Source organism: Botryllus schlosseri, chromosome 13, assembly GCF_051294905.1.
Source record: "Botryllus schlosseri isolate E-star chromosome 13, Bs_hap1, whole genome shotgun sequence".
In the NCBI taxonomy this organism is placed as follows: Eukaryota; Metazoa; Chordata; class Ascidiacea; order Stolidobranchia; family Styelidae; genus Botryllus; species Botryllus schlosseri.
This window is the reverse complement of record NC_137248.1, coordinates 10692387-10710021: the sequence shown is the minus strand read 5'-3', so window position 1 is coordinate 10710021 and position 17635 is coordinate 10692387. Positions and strand designations below refer to the sequence as shown.

At 40.8% G+C, this 17635-nt stretch overlaps 2 protein-coding genes and 3 long non-coding RNA genes across 5 annotated transcripts in view; 2 read left to right on the top strand and 3 right to left on the bottom strand.

Annotated features, from left to right (window-relative positions):
- Nucleotides 1-17635, top strand: part of LOC145454493 (uncharacterized) — a 426394-nt gene that overhangs the window by 245522 nt on the left and 163237 nt on the right. The window lies entirely within an intron of this gene.
- Nucleotides 957-4370, bottom strand: LOC145454551 (PC-esterase domain-containing protein 1A-like). The gene has a single exon (XM_080332527.1). It carries the CDS (start codon nt 4235-4237, stop codon nt 2885-2887), a length of 1353 nt encoding a protein of 450 aa, XP_080188653.1. The 5' UTR covers nt 4238-4370; the 3' UTR covers nt 957-2884.
- On the top strand, nt 7072-8579 carry LOC145454548 (uncharacterized). The gene is made up of 2 exons (XR_013920165.1): nt 7072-7730; nt 8348-8579. It is a non-coding gene; the product is annotated as an uncharacterized LOC145454548 (long non-coding RNA).
- Nucleotides 8528-9608, bottom strand: LOC145454547 (uncharacterized). The gene is made up of 3 exons (XR_013920164.1): nt 9287-9608; nt 8872-8996; nt 8528-8711 (listed from the first exon to the last, which is right to left on the bottom strand). It is a non-coding gene; the product is annotated as an uncharacterized LOC145454547 (long non-coding RNA).
- Nucleotides 11051-17635, bottom strand: part of LOC145454549 (dynein axonemal heavy chain 12-like) — a 57665-nt gene continuing 51080 nt past the window's right edge. Inside the window, exons 69-72 of the mRNA XM_080332525.1 lie at nt 15722-16011; nt 15071-15275; nt 13360-13592; nt 11051-11901 (exon numbers count right to left, since the gene is read on the bottom strand). Coding sequence (XP_080188651.1) covers nt 11643-11901; nt 13360-13592; nt 15071-15275; nt 15722-16011 — 987 coding nt within the window. The 3' untranslated portion in view covers nt 11051-11642. The remainder of the gene's footprint in view (nt 11902-13359; nt 13593-15070; nt 15276-15721; nt 16012-17635) is intronic.

The following is a 17635-nucleotide window of genomic DNA, read 5'->3' as shown; positions in this document are numbered from 1 at the left end:
ACGAAGTGCTGTTACGGCCCTGTATATTACTAAATTCGGTAAAAATCGAGCCCGTCCTTTTATTTCAACCACCCTCCCCTTTTTTCGGCTGGCTTCGCCGAACAGATAGATAGTCCTGGCACCGTGTCGACCCAAAATTATACCCTTTGCGGTCTATACCCTTGAAAGGGTAAAATTTGCGTTACTGTAACTTGCAAATGGCAGTCTGTAATGATAGTATTTACTACTGTCCTCGTGCCTAGCACTAATCGAACAGGTATTACGGAAGTATTGATGATTGTTTAGCGAAAGTAATCAGAAAGTGAATTTAACGTCATTTTCCCAGTCTCAGACGGGCTGCTATATATCTGTCACTACACCAGCTTCCAAACCAGGCTTTTGGTTACGTAATAATTATAGTGCGAAAATATCATTTCACTACGGCTTGTGAGAGCTACGACTAGTGGTGCGTCGTAAGTTAAACAAGTTTTTACAATTGCGTCGCAACAACTAAAGTTACACTGCCCTTGAATTTCGTATTATGTTTATTTGAAAAGCAATTATTATTCACGATTTTCATTCGCACTCATCCGGAATTTTCATTCGCACCGTTCGCACCACCTTCGTCATTCGCACTCATCCGAGAATTTCATTCGCACCGTTTGCGCTGGCTCACTGAAGTTCGGTTTATCACCATATGGGGGCCCAGGACCAACGTTTTGGGGGGGCTGACGAAGTGCTGTTACGGCCCTGTATATTACTAAATTCGGTAAAAATCGAGCCCGTCCTTTTATTTCAACCACCCAACCGTCATTCGCACTGCATATTTTTTCATTCGCATAAGTGCGAACCGTCACACAGGTTGAAAAGCACTGCACTAGACCTTTCTCAATCATTAAAATGTCAATACAGTTTTGAATAAGTCCCTCTCTCAAGTATCTGTTTGTTCGTCATTTTTCAAAAGACCAAATCAGAAATAGAAACTCACGACTGCAATTCTATTCGACATCAAGAGTGATATCGTCTCTTCAACATTGCACTTCAATAGTCCATATAAACAAGCGCTGTTTACAAATTACAGTATGTGCTGTTGCTTAAATGGCAGGTGGCAGTAAACACATGACAAAGTCGGGAAGTAAGTAGAACAGAATGCAGAAAGTTCAGCGCAAATACAACTATTTGCGACCAAATTCTACTGTCGATTCGACACGGATAAAACAATAGGGTGTCCACTGTCCATCATAATGTGAACATACCCTACACAAGTTACCAAAGCACATGGAGATGGATTGGATAGCCTCTCTGTGGAATAAAGGACAGGATTCTAACAACCCGGCAAGCTCACAAATAAAATTTTCAAGAACACCAGTGAAAAAAAAAAACATAGCAAAAATTCAAGTCAGCAGGTCGAGACTGTAAACGCGAAACCTTACAGGGAGATACCATACAATAAAACACATCAGCAAGAAATTTGTGGTCTGGGGCGGTGTGGACAATCAAGCATCCGAACACATAAGCATTTGGATTGGACTTGGTGGTACCTTTGAAGCTACTATTATTGTATAGGGTTAGAAAGGCACATGCTCAAAGGGGCACTGTGCTCTAAATATCTCTCTGTTTTAACAATCCCACGACAAAAATTATGTAAAGACACCATCACATCAAATAAATTCAAGTGTGTAGACTGCACAGTGTACAAGTTGACACTGTAGATGCAAAACCTTGCACATACCAAACACTAAAACACATTTTCAAGAAATTTCTTGTCAGGGACAGTATGAGGGCATACTGGCATCCCAATACATAAGCATCTGGATTGAACATTGGGTTAGTGGTATATTACATGGTTCAAGTCACATGCTTGAAGGAGCGCTGCGCTCTAGATGTACGATCACAGATTATTGATGTAAGTGTGAACATTTTTTGGCAGCAGCCATTTTCCTTACAAAGCCACCATATTTGCACTACAGCCAAAAGATTTTCACATCTGTATCATTCCTCCCCATCTCTATGGCATTGAGATCACTCTTATGCCATCGATTCTTAACCATTTTCTAACTCGGTTGCGCTTTCTCGACGCGATGAAGGAATTTCTGATAGTTCTCAGCTGCTTTTACGAAGAACTGTGACTTAAGGCCGAAGGCTGCGTAGTTACGGTAACTAGGTGTACGTCATCAGGGGTTAACATAGGAAACAGTGAAAACATCGATTGAAAAGGGATTGGCAACAGTGCCAGTAATAAGATTCACACACATACCAGTCCGAACATTTCGTCGAGTTACTGTACCGTGTGCCTACCATAACTAAGACGCCATGGTTCGTAAGACAGATCTCCTTCATAATATCAGCTGACGACCATCTAAAATCTTATCTCTGTCCAACAGCTTTACATCGGCAAAAACACGCAATAGTGGAGGAATGTGCGGCAGAAAGCAAGGGGCAATAACGAAAGAGTGCTCTTGAGTCTGATACCGCAGAGATAGCATGAAATATTAAAATTGTGAAAATATTTTAGCTGCAGATCGATTACAGAGGCTTTTTGAGAAAAATGGCTGCTGCCAAAATTTCTTTCACATCTTCAACTATACTTGCTTTGAGACCACATCATACTTTGAGTGGAGTGCCCCTTCAACTGTTGTTCATTGTGTCGCATGTTCAAATGTCAGGCAACTGTACAAGGCAACAATGAGCATCGAATTAAAGCCGGCACAGCATATGCCCTCACCAAGTTGAATAATGCAGTCCTCCAATTTGCGGTATGTTAAAAATTCACAGTTTGCATGATTGCAGTATACTGGACATTATCTAGCCTAGCATGTCAACAGTAAGGGTATTACCAGCAGCATGTGAAATCTACAAGTTGTTACGACCTTCCATCCAGTGATATACGTTCCACAATAGTAGGCTAGTACCCATGACTGTATCTGCACGGGTTATAACGTGCCAACCTGCCAGATGGGTGCGAAATCATCCGGTTGGAATACCCTGCGGGCCTATTAGCCCACTGTTGCCCGAGCCTATCCATTTCATGCTGTCTTTCTTTGCGAAGACGCTCCCTGACCATTTCAGACGCCCGGCCCGGTCTTTTGTAAGAGCTTGAGCTTCTATAGTTTTGTCTTAAACGCAGTGGGCCGTGGATCTGCATATCCCGATAAGGAGCACTAGGCAGCAGTACCTTTCGAGCTGTCGACAGCTTAGGCTGTAGAATCTCATACTCATTGTCAACAGGGACATCATTTGGAATGCTATACACATCGGAATACAGCACACTAGCTGACTGGTATTGTGTGGGATTTTGTCGGCATGGAGGGCGGATCGGAGATATGCCTCCCAAATATGAACGTCCCTCTTGGGGCAAATAAGCCTCCCGGAGTACATTCGTGCGATTGAAAATAACGTCGCTTTCATTAAAGCAGACTTTCGAATCATCCTGCCATGGCAATTGGGGATCGGGGACATTCCAAGCCCGCGCAATGTGCGACAGCAAAATGTTCGTAACCCGACGGTGTGCGTACATGTTCCAATGCACGCCATCTCTGGCTTGCCGGTGCAGCTGAAATTGGAAATTATAATGCAAATCAGCAACGTCATATCCATTTTTGCTGATTTGGACATACGCGTAATAATTCGCCCGCATTACGTCTAAGCGAAGCATATCTTTGCACCACTCCGCGTCGGCAGTCATGAAACCGCCTCTGATGTCATGACTCACAGGTAGGGTGGTTCTCCATATCACAAGAGTTGTTGCCGGGAGTATTTCCTTCAGCCGTGCGCACAGCTTTTCCAAATTATCCCGGTATGTGCTCATCGAATTAACTCCATATCTACTGATGTCCCATAGACACGAGTTGATCATAAGTACGTCGGGCATAGCTGCAGATCCCAGTTTTATTGCATTCAAAATCGATACCACGTAATCATTATAAACACGAGTGAGGAAGCAAAACTTCACATGTATGTCTTTAGTAACGTACTCGCGTTCCTCGCGATAGCCGATACCATTTGTGAGCTCGCTTCTGCGGAGTAACTTGTCTCCACAAAAGGTTGGTTCTCCTTTGCCTTTCAACTCCTGATGGCTAAGGAATCGGTTATCGTTGCTTAATACAACAAGGTCTTTATAAATGGATCGTTGGACTGAGTCCCCCAAAAGCAGGACATGTTGATGTTTCAACAATTCTATTAGATCCTTTTGCCGATAGATAGCCATGCTGTTAAAATGGATACACTGTTTCTGTTTACAACATGACTCAACATACATTGTCACAATGGAAAATTTCAAGCTTACGTGCGGGTGCTGTATCGAGATCTAGCATATTGGTCGGGTACCAGTGATCAACCTCAGTTTATAATTATCATAAACTATTTATAGCACATGCAACAATGCCAGCAATCGGTGCAGAAACATAATGATGGTAAGATATAGCCTACTTTTTGCAAGATAACTGGATAACTTGATTTAATAAATTCCGTAAACCACAACATATTTTTTGGTAAGTAAATGATAAAGACCAATTCTTGACTCATTATAATTCATCTCTTCAAGGATTAACTCGATATGTGGTGTGTTGCTTATATAGTTTAAAGCTAGTTGCATGAATTAGTACGGTTTTGGCTTAATCTTATTACAATTAGGGCTGGGCAAAATCGAGTACCCGGGTGATTCGATTCTGAATCACGTAATATGCTTCGAGTCGAGTCGAGTGTCGAGTATCGCCCATTATGATGTCATAACACAATGTAATACGTCAAACTTCAAATATGTACTGTTTATGCCACCAAAAAGACTATAATGCCTGTTATCAATCTCATAAATGATACTATGGTATTTTTTGGACCATACCGATGTCATTCCACTTGGTGAGAATGTTGTGGGATAATCATGACTTTGGAAATGTGCGACGTCCAGTTTTGTACTATATGTTTCGTATGCTACAATACCGTCAACCAAGGTTTAAAGGCCTCAACAGTGAAAATTAGTATCGCAACTATAATTCTCGTTGATAAATTAACTTTCAGTGGAGAGAAGCGAATAATTTCAGTACTCAAAAAAATCGTCTTTTACTACTCGACTCGAATCATTAAAATTAATACTCGATTCAGATTCGAGTACTCGAATCATTATGCCCAGCCCTAATTACAATATCAATTGGAACTACGAGACATTGGCGTGCTGGCTATGTTAGTCAGTCAAGTCAGAAACACAGTAGGTTGCCCCAGTGAAAAAATCTCCTTGTTTATTGGGTGATGCGATATAAAGCACTGGTTTATTGGTTCAATAGTACCGGTAGGCTAATCAACATCGTCTCAACGTGTTCACTATTCAGTCATAATATTGTCTTGTCCAAGGCTTTGTGGAGGCCTAATATGAAATCGGTGTCTCGTGCACATCAAAGATTCTACTGACTACACACAGGTGTGACGCTGAGAACCATCTTGGCACACCAAAGATATTACGCTATAAGTATCAGGATTCCAACCAGGATAGAGGCCAAAACATCAATATATGCTAGTGTTAATTATGTTTGTTCAGAAAGATATCGGATAACTAGGAATCTGTACAAAGAAAAGGAAACAATACCACAATTGGCGATATGCGACATCTTGATAAACAATTTTAAAAATTCCCAAGAATTGGCAAATCGCCCTATAGGCCTACTGTACTATGACAAACGGCATTGTAGCAGCTGCTTACAAAATTAAATTTCCCTTTAATCGATATTTAATGCAATTTTCAATGTTACAAACTAATACGATGCTTGACCCTGCCCAAGGGTCAATTTATATCAGTTCAAATTATTTAGAAGCATCATCAAAATGTGAAGCAAGGAGTAGAAATGATGATTTCCGACATTCAGGCCCGATTTAGGTAGGGTTTATTCAAGTAGCTTTCTGTCAACACTGACTTCGACATATTTTGCGCGAGGGTTGCCAAAGATAAATGTTAATTAGACTCATATCTGGGAAGTGCTCCTAAAGTCCAAATGACCACCAGTCAAAACTATTCGACAGTGTTTTAGATGTAATGCATATCACTAACCCTGGTCAGTGTTAGATTTTGAGGTTACGGGTATGCCGTTACGCAGCTATGAGACGAAAGTGCCAAAGTTCTGCGCGGTAAGGGACAGAGTGACAAGGAGACCCCGGAACACCCATTTAACTCCTCAGAAATCATGAACTATCACAGTTTCGTACACATATACCTACCACGGGCATGTGCATATTGCATTATAGCACCAATGCGCGGCCTTGGCAAGGCGGTGGAGCAAAGACCCCATTGACGCAACCCTATAACTGAGTGATTGTTGAACATACACTTGGGTCATGGAAAACACTATTGAAGATAGTTCATCGCGGGTCATCGTGAGCACTTCTCGAAATGGGACTTATACCGTACTAGTGCTGAAAATGGATATATCAGAACTAGGTGGTAACGTGACGTTGAAGTACAAACATAATTCCATAGCTGTTTCTAATCAAGTACCATAGCCTCCTTATCGCACCGTGTGCAAGTATGGAGCTTGTAACAAACTATATATATGACAAGCGAAAGTTCGGCAACACGAGAAAGCTTTTTATCCATATAATATCGGCATTTACGCGACCAAACAGTGGGGTAATTTTCAAACCCCCGCTCATTTTTTCTGGGCTGCGTGTGCGCCCGACCACAACAACAACAAATAAAATGAATTCTAAATACCTATGCACGGAGTCCTGGCACAACATAAATGTCATTCGAGCAAGTAACGAAGAAAAACTGGCCGTTTGTACCAACGAACTTTATAGGCGTTACTTTGCTGCTCGTGGGTAACGACAACGTGTAGCCTGATCACAAGTTGTGCGTGACTTCATTTTGAATCTACCCCGACTTGCGGCTGCCAAAGTCATATTTTTCCGGTATGCTTGAAGTCAACTGTGTTATACATCATAAGCCCATTAAAATAAAGTGTCAGATTATAATCACAGCGCGACCTTCAATACTTATACGGCAGACATGATAGCACAATTAAATTATAATACGGAGAGGATAGTGGTTTACACGTCACGGGCAGTGGTCTCAATATGACGTATTCATATGAAACCAGACACAATCGTTAAAGGTCAACTGCATCTTCAAAATGACTTCACCTTATTTCGTACATTATGTGGTTAGGAATATGAATAAAATAATGAAAATTGAAATTACCTGATAGTTTTCAAGTAATTTGAATTACAAATCGAAATTCCGGAAAACGGAAACGAAATCACCCAGCCGTGAAATGACGTCAAGTAGTTGACACAACAAAAGTCCTTGTTATTTCTGTTGGCTGTTAGGTGGGATTATTGCTTAGATTTGCTGTGGATTTGGGTCTTTGAGTGGGATCATGAAAGCTGTGAAGGAGATAATTCATAGAGTCAGATGTTATGTCGCGTATGGTTGGTCCAATACGCAATATGCCGTACCTACAATGCATTGAAATCGCTGCCAAAACCCATCCATATACCGACAGGCGACCGGACGCCATTAAGACCAAAAGTGCGGACTTATAGACAACCAAAGGCAGAGTCATTTTCAAATGCGAATCACTAACAAGTATCTTGCTTCAATGAAGTATCCGAGATACGCAACACGCAAGAAAACTGACTACTGAACACGGGCAACTCTTGCCGACGTACTGCAGTAGTGCCGTTCATATTTTATTTCCACGCACCAGTGAAATTGTGGTAATGTCAGAGGAACGCACTTCTAAAGCTATACAAAGTGTCCGAAATCGGTAAGTGAAAATGTACTGTGTCAGCTATAGTTTTGTAAGAGTGTAACTAACCGCTTATAGTAGTATTGATTGTGGTATGGTAGTCATCGAAGTATTATTATTGTTTACACTCACGTGCATGTGCAAATAACTGAAATATGTATGCCTTGAAAAACTTGTAAGTAGAAGTGTACATAGTCTGAAATAAAAACACTTGAAAATCAATTAAGAAAAAAAGATCTATAAATGCATTAGTTACTATAAAGGGAGTTCATAACCTGCTGACTTCATGACGTATAATGGTTATATATCGCTGACCTCCTATTAATGGAAGAGTTGCTATTACTTTTGAAAATACACTTCTTTTTGTGTACGGTACATGTGCGGTCATGTAATCATATTAGTTACTTTAGTTATTGAATGAGGAGTGTCAGATATCTGTGACTGAGCCTATCAATATTGACCGCTCAGTAAAAGATGAAAACTTATCACTATCATCATAATAGTCGTAAAGTTAGGTAGGATGCAGCTGGCAATCCTTCATTTTTATGATACTTCCGAACAGCATTTGATATAGGTCTACTGCCTTCGATTCGACTTTGTTATAAAACTCAGTGATATTTTTACTCCTGCTCTAGATTCATGCAATGATGAAGTTGACGCATTCATTAAAGCAAGACCGGAAACGGCCAAAGCGACCAAGTCTATTGTGATGATTCATCCTCATTCGACAAACGGCATCGTCAAAATTAGTTGAAAGAAGCTATTGCTGGACACAAAACTCTATATTTCTCTCCCTGACACAGTAGTACTGTTGATGGATTGGTTATGTTGCATTTATTATTTTCAATACAACTATTCCTTCACGAAGCATTGTAAAATTGAAATCCTTTGAAAGTACTGGATTTGATCGGATGCGCAGACAGGATTTTTCGTTGGCTTTTGTTGCAGAATCCCAGTGGCCAGCCAACAAAATTTCCGTGTACAGTTTTTCTCAGCTTCCTGAAAAGCGTAATTGTTGTGTTACTGACGGGTAATTATTTGGCACCCGACTCAACATTTCATGTGAATGAGACTCATTCGCTCATGCATCAAACTGGATGTTATAATTATATGACAATATTCCTGTTGATAATATAGCGAGACAATCTCCAATACATACTCTTGATTGAAATCCTGATAATGCTGTGATGCACTAATAATTCATTCGTTGCTCGAGGGACCTGTTTGCAGCACTTCAAATCTCCCCTGATAGTTTGCATAAGTTGGCAACCTCCATCCTCTCAACTGTAATTGATAATACCAAGATTAATAACTGAAGGAGGTTCTCCACCACATTACACATACCGGTATATTTCATTTGGTCTAGACAAGCGGCTTAAGCTGAACAAGCTAGGCTGATCATACTATATATCACTAACATCCTTAGGTTATAGTCATCAATAATCATACTCAAACGACCCCTCGTTTTCGGAGCAGCAAGAAGTTCCACTGATATGGGATCGAGCACATCAACACTTGAAACGTGTCCTCGTTTCAACATTACTTTCGTAAGTGAGAGGAAAAAGCATACTTACATTCGACATCTGAATACTCGGACTCGCCTGGTGAATCCATTACAAGCGAAACCTCCGCCATAACTAACTAAAATAAGCGCCCTGCTACTGCAAGTCCGCCAACCCTATAGCATACATATGCAGCGGCCAGAAGAGATGTCAACTACATGACGTCACAATGAACATTCCGCTTTTTCTGTAAACATACCAATATTGGGACTTTCGGTCCAAATTACGGCAATTTCCGATTAGTTTGAAATACGGAAAGTCGGCCATTTCGGTATGAAAAAAAATTCTGAACATGATTCCGCAAAGTTGTATATGAAGATGCAGTTGACCTTTAAGCTGTGCGTAAAAACAAACCGCTGAGCAATATAAACCAAAGAATGTATAACCATAAGGACCTTATGCATTCTTTGATATAAATCAGTGGTTTTCAACCGCCTGCTCCGTGTCAAGTTTCTTGCCTATCCGCGAAATAAATTACGATTTGCTATCGCAATTCCAAAATGCAAGAAGTTGGACAAATTGCTTTAGAAATTTGGAATATACTTTTCTTATGATGTCGTATACCTTTGACTTAGCGCGCGCTACAAAGCTGCAAGTGTTGCCCGAAACTGTTTCAAAGTAGCCCACAACTTGTTTGACCATGTGACAATTTGTCTGACCTGTGATCACTGACCAGTTATATGTGAAAACTCTGAAGACTTTTAAATGGAATGGTTAAAGGGGTCCTGCGCTGTGAATATGATGTGTTTTCAGATCATGTGTGAAAAACTTTTTGAAGAAAGCATTCTGCTCATCAGAAGTCACCACATTCAACTGCGGAACATGATTTTCATGGGTGAGACTTTCACTCCAACTTATCTCTGTGGTAACTAGGTCTCACGTCTCCGGAAAAGTTGTAATCGTCATATGTGATTAGGATTACAAATCAGCATTGCCCTATGTCTGATGTGCTAATTTATATGATCTAAATTTAGACTGGGCCGAAATAAGTCAATGGATATTTCAGTACATTTCTAAATGACAATACAGGAATACATGCAGCGTATGATGAAAAATACAACTCGTAAAAAGCGTGCCCATATTTCTCTTATCGAACGGCAAAATTTTCGTTGGATTCCTGAGCTTCTTACATTGACTTCGAGATGCAACAATGCATATGCATACGTCAACCAAAATATTGCCATATTTGTTCAAAAAACAAACTACCACTAAATTTACTGGTATACTATATCCAGCAAGCAGGGATCAAGCTGGGAGATCCAGTTTAAATAGGCTATCCCTGTATCCAATATCTAAACCTTCGCAGAAAGAAAACCGTGTAATTGAGTATAGCCGTTTCCTGATGAAAACAGATCACCCAATGGCAGAACATGTGTCGGGACAGGGAACAATTCATATTGCCGTTTTGACATGACGCGAGGCTTCAGCGCAAATACTATCACCTAAAATTCGCGTGTTCGACGGCATTATTGTATTTTGAATAGCCATTGAAGCTAATCATTGAGGCTGCCGTTGAAATGCCAGCGCCTGCAGTAACGTACACTCGGGCGCATGATGTAGAGCCCGAGACTCAAGCATCCCAACGCCTTCAAGTGATTATAGGAATATATCATTCTCTAATAGTTGCGATTCCATGGCCCTTTTCAGTTTCCACCCCCTGGACCACGCCTATGCACAATGCACATTGCACATATATCCGATTGCCTAATCTATGGCATCTCGTGTGATAACTGTGATACTCGCATCTCGGGTCCACAGGAATATAGAACAACACTCTTCATGTGCAAATTCATCGGTTATATTTCATAGACACAATCTATTACAAAACCATCTCAAATATTATCCATAAAACAGTGTCAGACATACATTCAACACTTGAAAGGTCACAGTAGACTTTCTAATTGCTACCAAACACGCAGCTATTTCACTCGAACTCCTGCTAACGGAGCTAGCCCGCGTAATCTATCGCGAAAAAGTAACAGGAGAAAATAAAACACTTGCACACTGCAGTCACACGCTTATGTTGCAAATCTAATTTCTAGGCAATGATAGTCTAGCAATTGGAACACTACTAAAATCGACAGGTTATGTACAAGGATTAGTCGCAAAATGTATTGTATCTACAATTGAAAATGGGTGGAGAATGTTACTATATTCTTGCTGCATTAGCGCATATCATGCATGATATGATACAGTTACAGATGACATTCAGAATTGATATAATCGATAAGCCTAAGGCCTTTATGAAATCATTAGTGTTATGTAGGGAATTGAAGAAATTGAAATGGGTGTGCAAAAGCTGATGGATGACCCAACCACGCACAGACACTCTCACAAACAAACAGGGCTTGGGAAGACAGTTGACGCCTTAATCGTCCAGTTGACACATAATCGCAGTTCCGCGCTTTATCCAGTGAGACTCGGGCTTTTTCGTGGGCAGCTTGATTGCGATGACGTAATTGGTGGAGTGGCCAGTCGTGGAAAGGGTGCCTTTCCGTTCGCTGGTCTTGTACACCGGGCATTCGTAATCGTGACCTTCTTTGATCTTGTCGATTCTGTCGGGTTTGAACCAGATGATCGGCAGAGGATCGAAGAGGACTTTCGGATGTTGTTCTGCCAGTAGTCCGCTGTGGAAGAAGAAGTTAGCGATTTCAAGCTACCACCTAGAGAAGGAGTGTTCAAACTATGGTCCAAAGGCTAAGCATAGATAGCGAGGCCTGCAGCGAGTTTCTGAAAATCACCTGCACATGACTGTTCTGATTTCTCACGACCAAGCCATAATAAGAACTTGTCAGCAGAAGTGGTCGGTAATAAATTACTTCTACTTTAGCAGAGTACTCAAGTAGGGTTTACCAACTTCCACTTGAACAGTCTGTAGTCAACCCTACTTATTTTTTAGTTTTTGAAAAGTATAAAGCATCGAATTTTGCGAGTTGATGAACTATATCGCTTCGAAGTATCAAAAGTTGTTCACAAATATTTTTCCAACAGTCTGCCTCCTGTGTTTGATGACTTTTTCATACCTGCTAAACATGTCCATTCCCATTACACGAGATCCTCGTCTAAAGGAAACATCTACTTACCCCCACCCAATAGCAACCTAACTAAGAGATCTATCGACTACTCGGGACCTATCATCTGGAATGCATTACCACCACATATCCGTGAATTGCCTTAATAGATTCAAAAAAGCGCTACTTGACCACCTCTTGTCGTTACACTAACACTGTTGCCCTACCTCGCCCAGACATTGCTTCATTGATCTTATGCTACCATTGTTTGATTTTTTTGCTATTTTCCTTTCTTAACTAAACATTTTTTTACAGCCAGACTGTTCAGAGTCAAGTGTACCTGTTTCATGCTGGTGTGATCAGACTAGATGACCTTCACGGTCTTATCGATCATTAGTATCTAATACCGAATACTGTGCACGCATATTTTCTGTACCACCATCACTGCCGTTTGTTATGCATTTTGGTTCGATGAAAATAAAGACTCTCTCTCTCTCTCTCTCTCTTGGCATCAGTATTTTGAGTGAAATTGCCATAAGAACATCACGAAACAGCCACTGTCTCATTGTAACGAAATATATTTTTGAAGATTGCACCCATGCGTATTCCGCAGTGTCATAAGCCATTGTGTGTTAGTCAAGCGGATACATCCTGCAATCTCCAATGTAGCAACCTCCGATTAGATGCTAAAAGTATGCTACCTATTACTCTCTACTACGAGTTATTTGAGTAGTTTTTTAAACGTTTCATTATCAATTCATACATGAAGTAGTTTGGACATATCTCAGAAATTGCTCCGACTCCTAATTGAGAAAATATTCACAGTGTCACTTCTACATCTACTTTATTAGTTACACCGAGTACTTTTACTTTACAGATTTAGTGTGAAATGGTGTGTCTCCATTCCCACGACACAGTGTAACGTTGACAAATAAATTTCAGCGACCCATCAACAATTCACTGCTTGCAACATGAATTTCTAATGCAACAATTTCGGGTATTATTTTGAATTCTAATTCTAAAGGTATCCTTTTTACGTGCTGTCTCTTCGCACGCATACCGCCAACAACCCACCTGGTTCTGTCCCATCTCGCTCCGTCCAGATAAAGCCCAATCACGTAAACGCCGTCATCCGGCGCGCCATCCGTGGTCTCGTCTTTGGCAAGAACTTGATAAGTGAAAGTCAACTTATCGATCGGAATCGTGTATTTCCTGGCATAGTTCTGCCGGGCGCCGGTCAAGAAAGCTTGCGTAAAGTAGAACCCGGAAATCCAGAAGACATCGGGCTTGCCGTCGTCGTACCAGTCCTGCGAGAAAGAAATTCGAACGTATGACTTGTAGATGTGAAGCTAAACCAACACAGAAACATAACTTATGTGACATATAAACATTCGGTTGAATGGCAATTGAAAAAGGCATTCATTCGAGTGACAATACCAATGACAGTTATTCGAGTGACAAATACTTCAAGTTAGGTTTGGGTTAGGCATCGGGTTAGTGTTAGGCGTTAAGGATAAATTAAGATAGGATCTAGAACAGGGGTGGGCAATATTTTGAGCTCGCGGGCCGCATTCGACATCTGAATCCATTCGCGGGCCGCACTATATAAAATTGGGACTATACACCAAAACGCAGTATTGGTATTTGATTATATCATATAGTGATGACATGGAGATAATATATATGCTTATTCAATGCAAACGAAACATTACTTTGATGATATCGGACAAGCGTGAGAAACAGTGACGAGATTTCATAGGCTGGTCGACCTCAATAATCAATTTGTCGGTTGTCCTGATTCTTAGCAGCGATCTGTTCATAGATTTACCAATTCCACTTTTGGTACAGTTCCAGGACACACAATGCTGACAGCATCATAACCATGTTAGCTTCAAACACGGTTCTACTATGTGTAGACGAAATATAAATACCCTAATTGTACGCATACAGAGAACGAATCTAACGAACCTGAAATCACACTCGTGATCCGAATTATGTGAATGTCGTTTAGGATTTCTGTGATGTTTACCAGTTAAAATGTTTTAAACTGCGTGGGCCTTGAGATCAGGCTGTCACGCCAGAAATTGAACATAAAAGTAATATGGGAAGTATGCACCCTAGAATCGTATTTAAATCGCGCGAAGCGCGTAAAAAATTTCAGCTGAGCTCAGCTTTGCGCCCCCTTCAGATGCTTTCACGACCCCCAAGGAGGGTGCGCCCCTCCGTTTAACAACCACTGTCTTAGAATTATTATGGTGAAATATACTAAGAAAAGGTTAATGAAGTACCTGCATTAATACGATTTTTGGTACGCATTTTATCAATATTTTTGATAAGTTTCTTTAGACTCTCGCGGGCCGCACAGAAGGGTGTCGAGGGCCGCATGCGGCCCGCGGGCCGTAGTTTGCCCACCCCTGATCTAGAATCAATGATTCAACTAGAACGTGCCAATATGTTGTGCAAAATGTCTCAAAACAACTTTACTTCTACCACTAAAACAGTTGAAACGACACATACAAATGTGTAACCTAAAAACTGGTGAACTGATTCGTCACTTACCTTAATAAATATCTCACTAAAAAACAACAGTTCTGTCACTCAAGCTATTTTGAACAGCAATTCTAAATAAGTTTCTCTCAAGATCACAAAAATTCTGTCATGATTCGTCACTCAAGTGATAAAAGATAGCACTTTAATAAATGTGAGCTGTCCAACAGTTGATACACACCAGCAAACAGTATAAAACAAATATCCAGTACCCTCTTTAAGAAAAATAGATCCTTACCTGCAGGAATTTGAGCCTCGCCAAGAAGTCGTTGATGTAACTTCCCAAAGGCTTCAAACTCGGGTACGATCTCTTGGCCCACAGTTCCGGCACTTTGCCGATCAGCAAGCTGCCCGCGACGCCTTCCAGCTCGGAATTCATCACGACGAGACCCTTGATGGCCTTCTGCAGGTTGATCAGCGTTGTTCGGATAGTGGCGAGCAAGCTGCAAAAAAGCAATGCAAGCGTTAATATTAGCTGCATCTCAATGTTATCTATGACGCAGTGGCTTGCTAGCTAGAAGTTGAACTATATATCCCGGCCCAGCACGACCGTGTTTGAACTATATGTAAATAGATCGTTTGATTAATTCTCTGTCGCTTCGATTTGAGGTAATTTCTCATTTTACGGATGCAAGTCTTGAACTGCTAGGTTATACAACGGAACCTTTCGAGTATCTCCTACCCTAAAAATATAAATGCAACCCTTTACCACAACTTTTGTTAAAATCAACTTTCTCAAGATTCTTGTGTAACAAAAACTTCCCCTACTGATTATATAATATCATCATTTTTCACTACATCACAACAGATATTCGCAAAGTCCAGTAGTTATTCACAAAATTTCGTACCCCACACAAGTTTGAACATCTCTAGCAGCAAAAGACATTACTTGTTGAACCGTTCCATCTCCTGCACCAGGACGGTGTTCATGCTCTCCTCATAGCTGACCGGGTATTTCTCGAGCGACAACTCAAGATCAAAATTAGGCGGCAGTTTGGCCAATATGTCGGATGCGATTTCGTTTAGTACGTCGTCTGTCTTCCCTCCCCCGCTTCCTGCCGACGAGCCCATGGTTAGCAGAACCGAGTTAAACAGCTGACGTGTTTCTTGTAGCTCTTTTGATATGTCCACGTTGTCGTGCATGCCAAATACTTCAGGGAGCTGATTGGTGGGGAAGGCCTGGAAATGGTGAAGATCCATGTTAGGAATATTAAAAATATTTTAGTGGCCGTTATCCAGGGTATCCAGTATTGACTCGACTTGTACTTCAGTCATTGTGCACGACTCGAACCAAGTCATATGACTCAAGACTAGGACGGCCGAGACAGTCATTTCATTGCAACTTCAAAGAATAGGAAAGTCACCACATTATTGGTATTTCGTGTATCCGTCCTGATAATAGGAAAATATAAGGTGAGAAACTGTTAGATTGGAAAATTACGATAACATGAATGCGAGCCATTCTATAGCACTTGAGCAGAGTCCAAAAAAATGGATCGAACCGGATTGAGCTCAAAACTGAACAGTGTACACCAGCGGTTCTCAACCGGGGGTCCGCGGACCCCTGGGGGTCCGCGAAGCAATTTCAGGGGGTCCGCGCGACCTACAAATTTTTAAAATGGTTGATAACCTAATTTTTATTTTCTTTAATTTGAGAAAGCATGAGGCAGCTTCGCGCCGCAACTGCTAAAACCCCATGACTCATATCATCATCATAATCGTCTGACCGGGACTATCGTAGTGTGGAAACTCATTTTCATTGGCAATTTCCCAATAACCTGCTGATACAAACAAATTGCTGTTTAGAGATGTTTTGTTGGGGTTTGTGGAAAAAATAAAAACATGGAGATAGTAACGTCAATCAGGGTGACTTCGTAAAGTCGGCGAAACCTTTTCGATTTGAAGTTAGCAGTCTCATCAAATTAGTGAACAGTCGTTTGAAATAAAAATTTCCGAAGTATTTCCATAATTTGGCCCAATGCAGGAAACAGTTTCTTGGAGGTTCAGAACTTTAATATACAATTGAATAGTATATTCATATTGAAATGAACCCGAATATTGTCGGCTGACACTCGTCATAAATCGGACAATGATATACCTGCTCCTAAAGCTCGGCTATCAGATTTTGGTCATTCTTATTGCGGATGACAAGGCTAATTTTTTGATGAACAAGGAGTGTTTCGTTACTATCAAAGCATTACGCTCCAACCCTGAAATTCATATCACCAGTTATATTGGTATGCAGCCTTGTATCGGGAATGTTCAATTGTTCATGGTCGAAAATGTTTGCTCGTAAATATATATTTAAACCCGAACAGGACAAATGGTTTCATGACAGTCTTTCTCTGGTTGGAAACTTGGATCCATACTTTGGTGCATAAAATTTGTCTATACTTTTAGATTAGGATTTCACTTTGACGGTAGAAACTCTCTGCGGGCCGATCAAAATGTCGCTGCAGGCCGAATACGGCCAGCGATCCGTATGTTGCCCGTCCCTGCGCTAGATGCTGGACGTGATATGTTCATAAAATATTTGTTTCTTCATTTTGGTGTCATAAATGTTGCGATCACACCAAAAGTATCGTCGGAAGCGTTATGCGTTAATATTGCATTAGCCTCCATCTATCTTTGTGGAAATGGTTTTCCGCACTCCTCGTTCATATCGAAACGAAGACTCGGATTTTCAAGACATGACCACGTACTTCAAGAAATACAGCAGCAAAATTAGCTTTGAAATAACAAAAGTCCACTAATTTCTACATAAAGAGTATGATGTTATCTTCAAGAAAAATCAATATTTTGC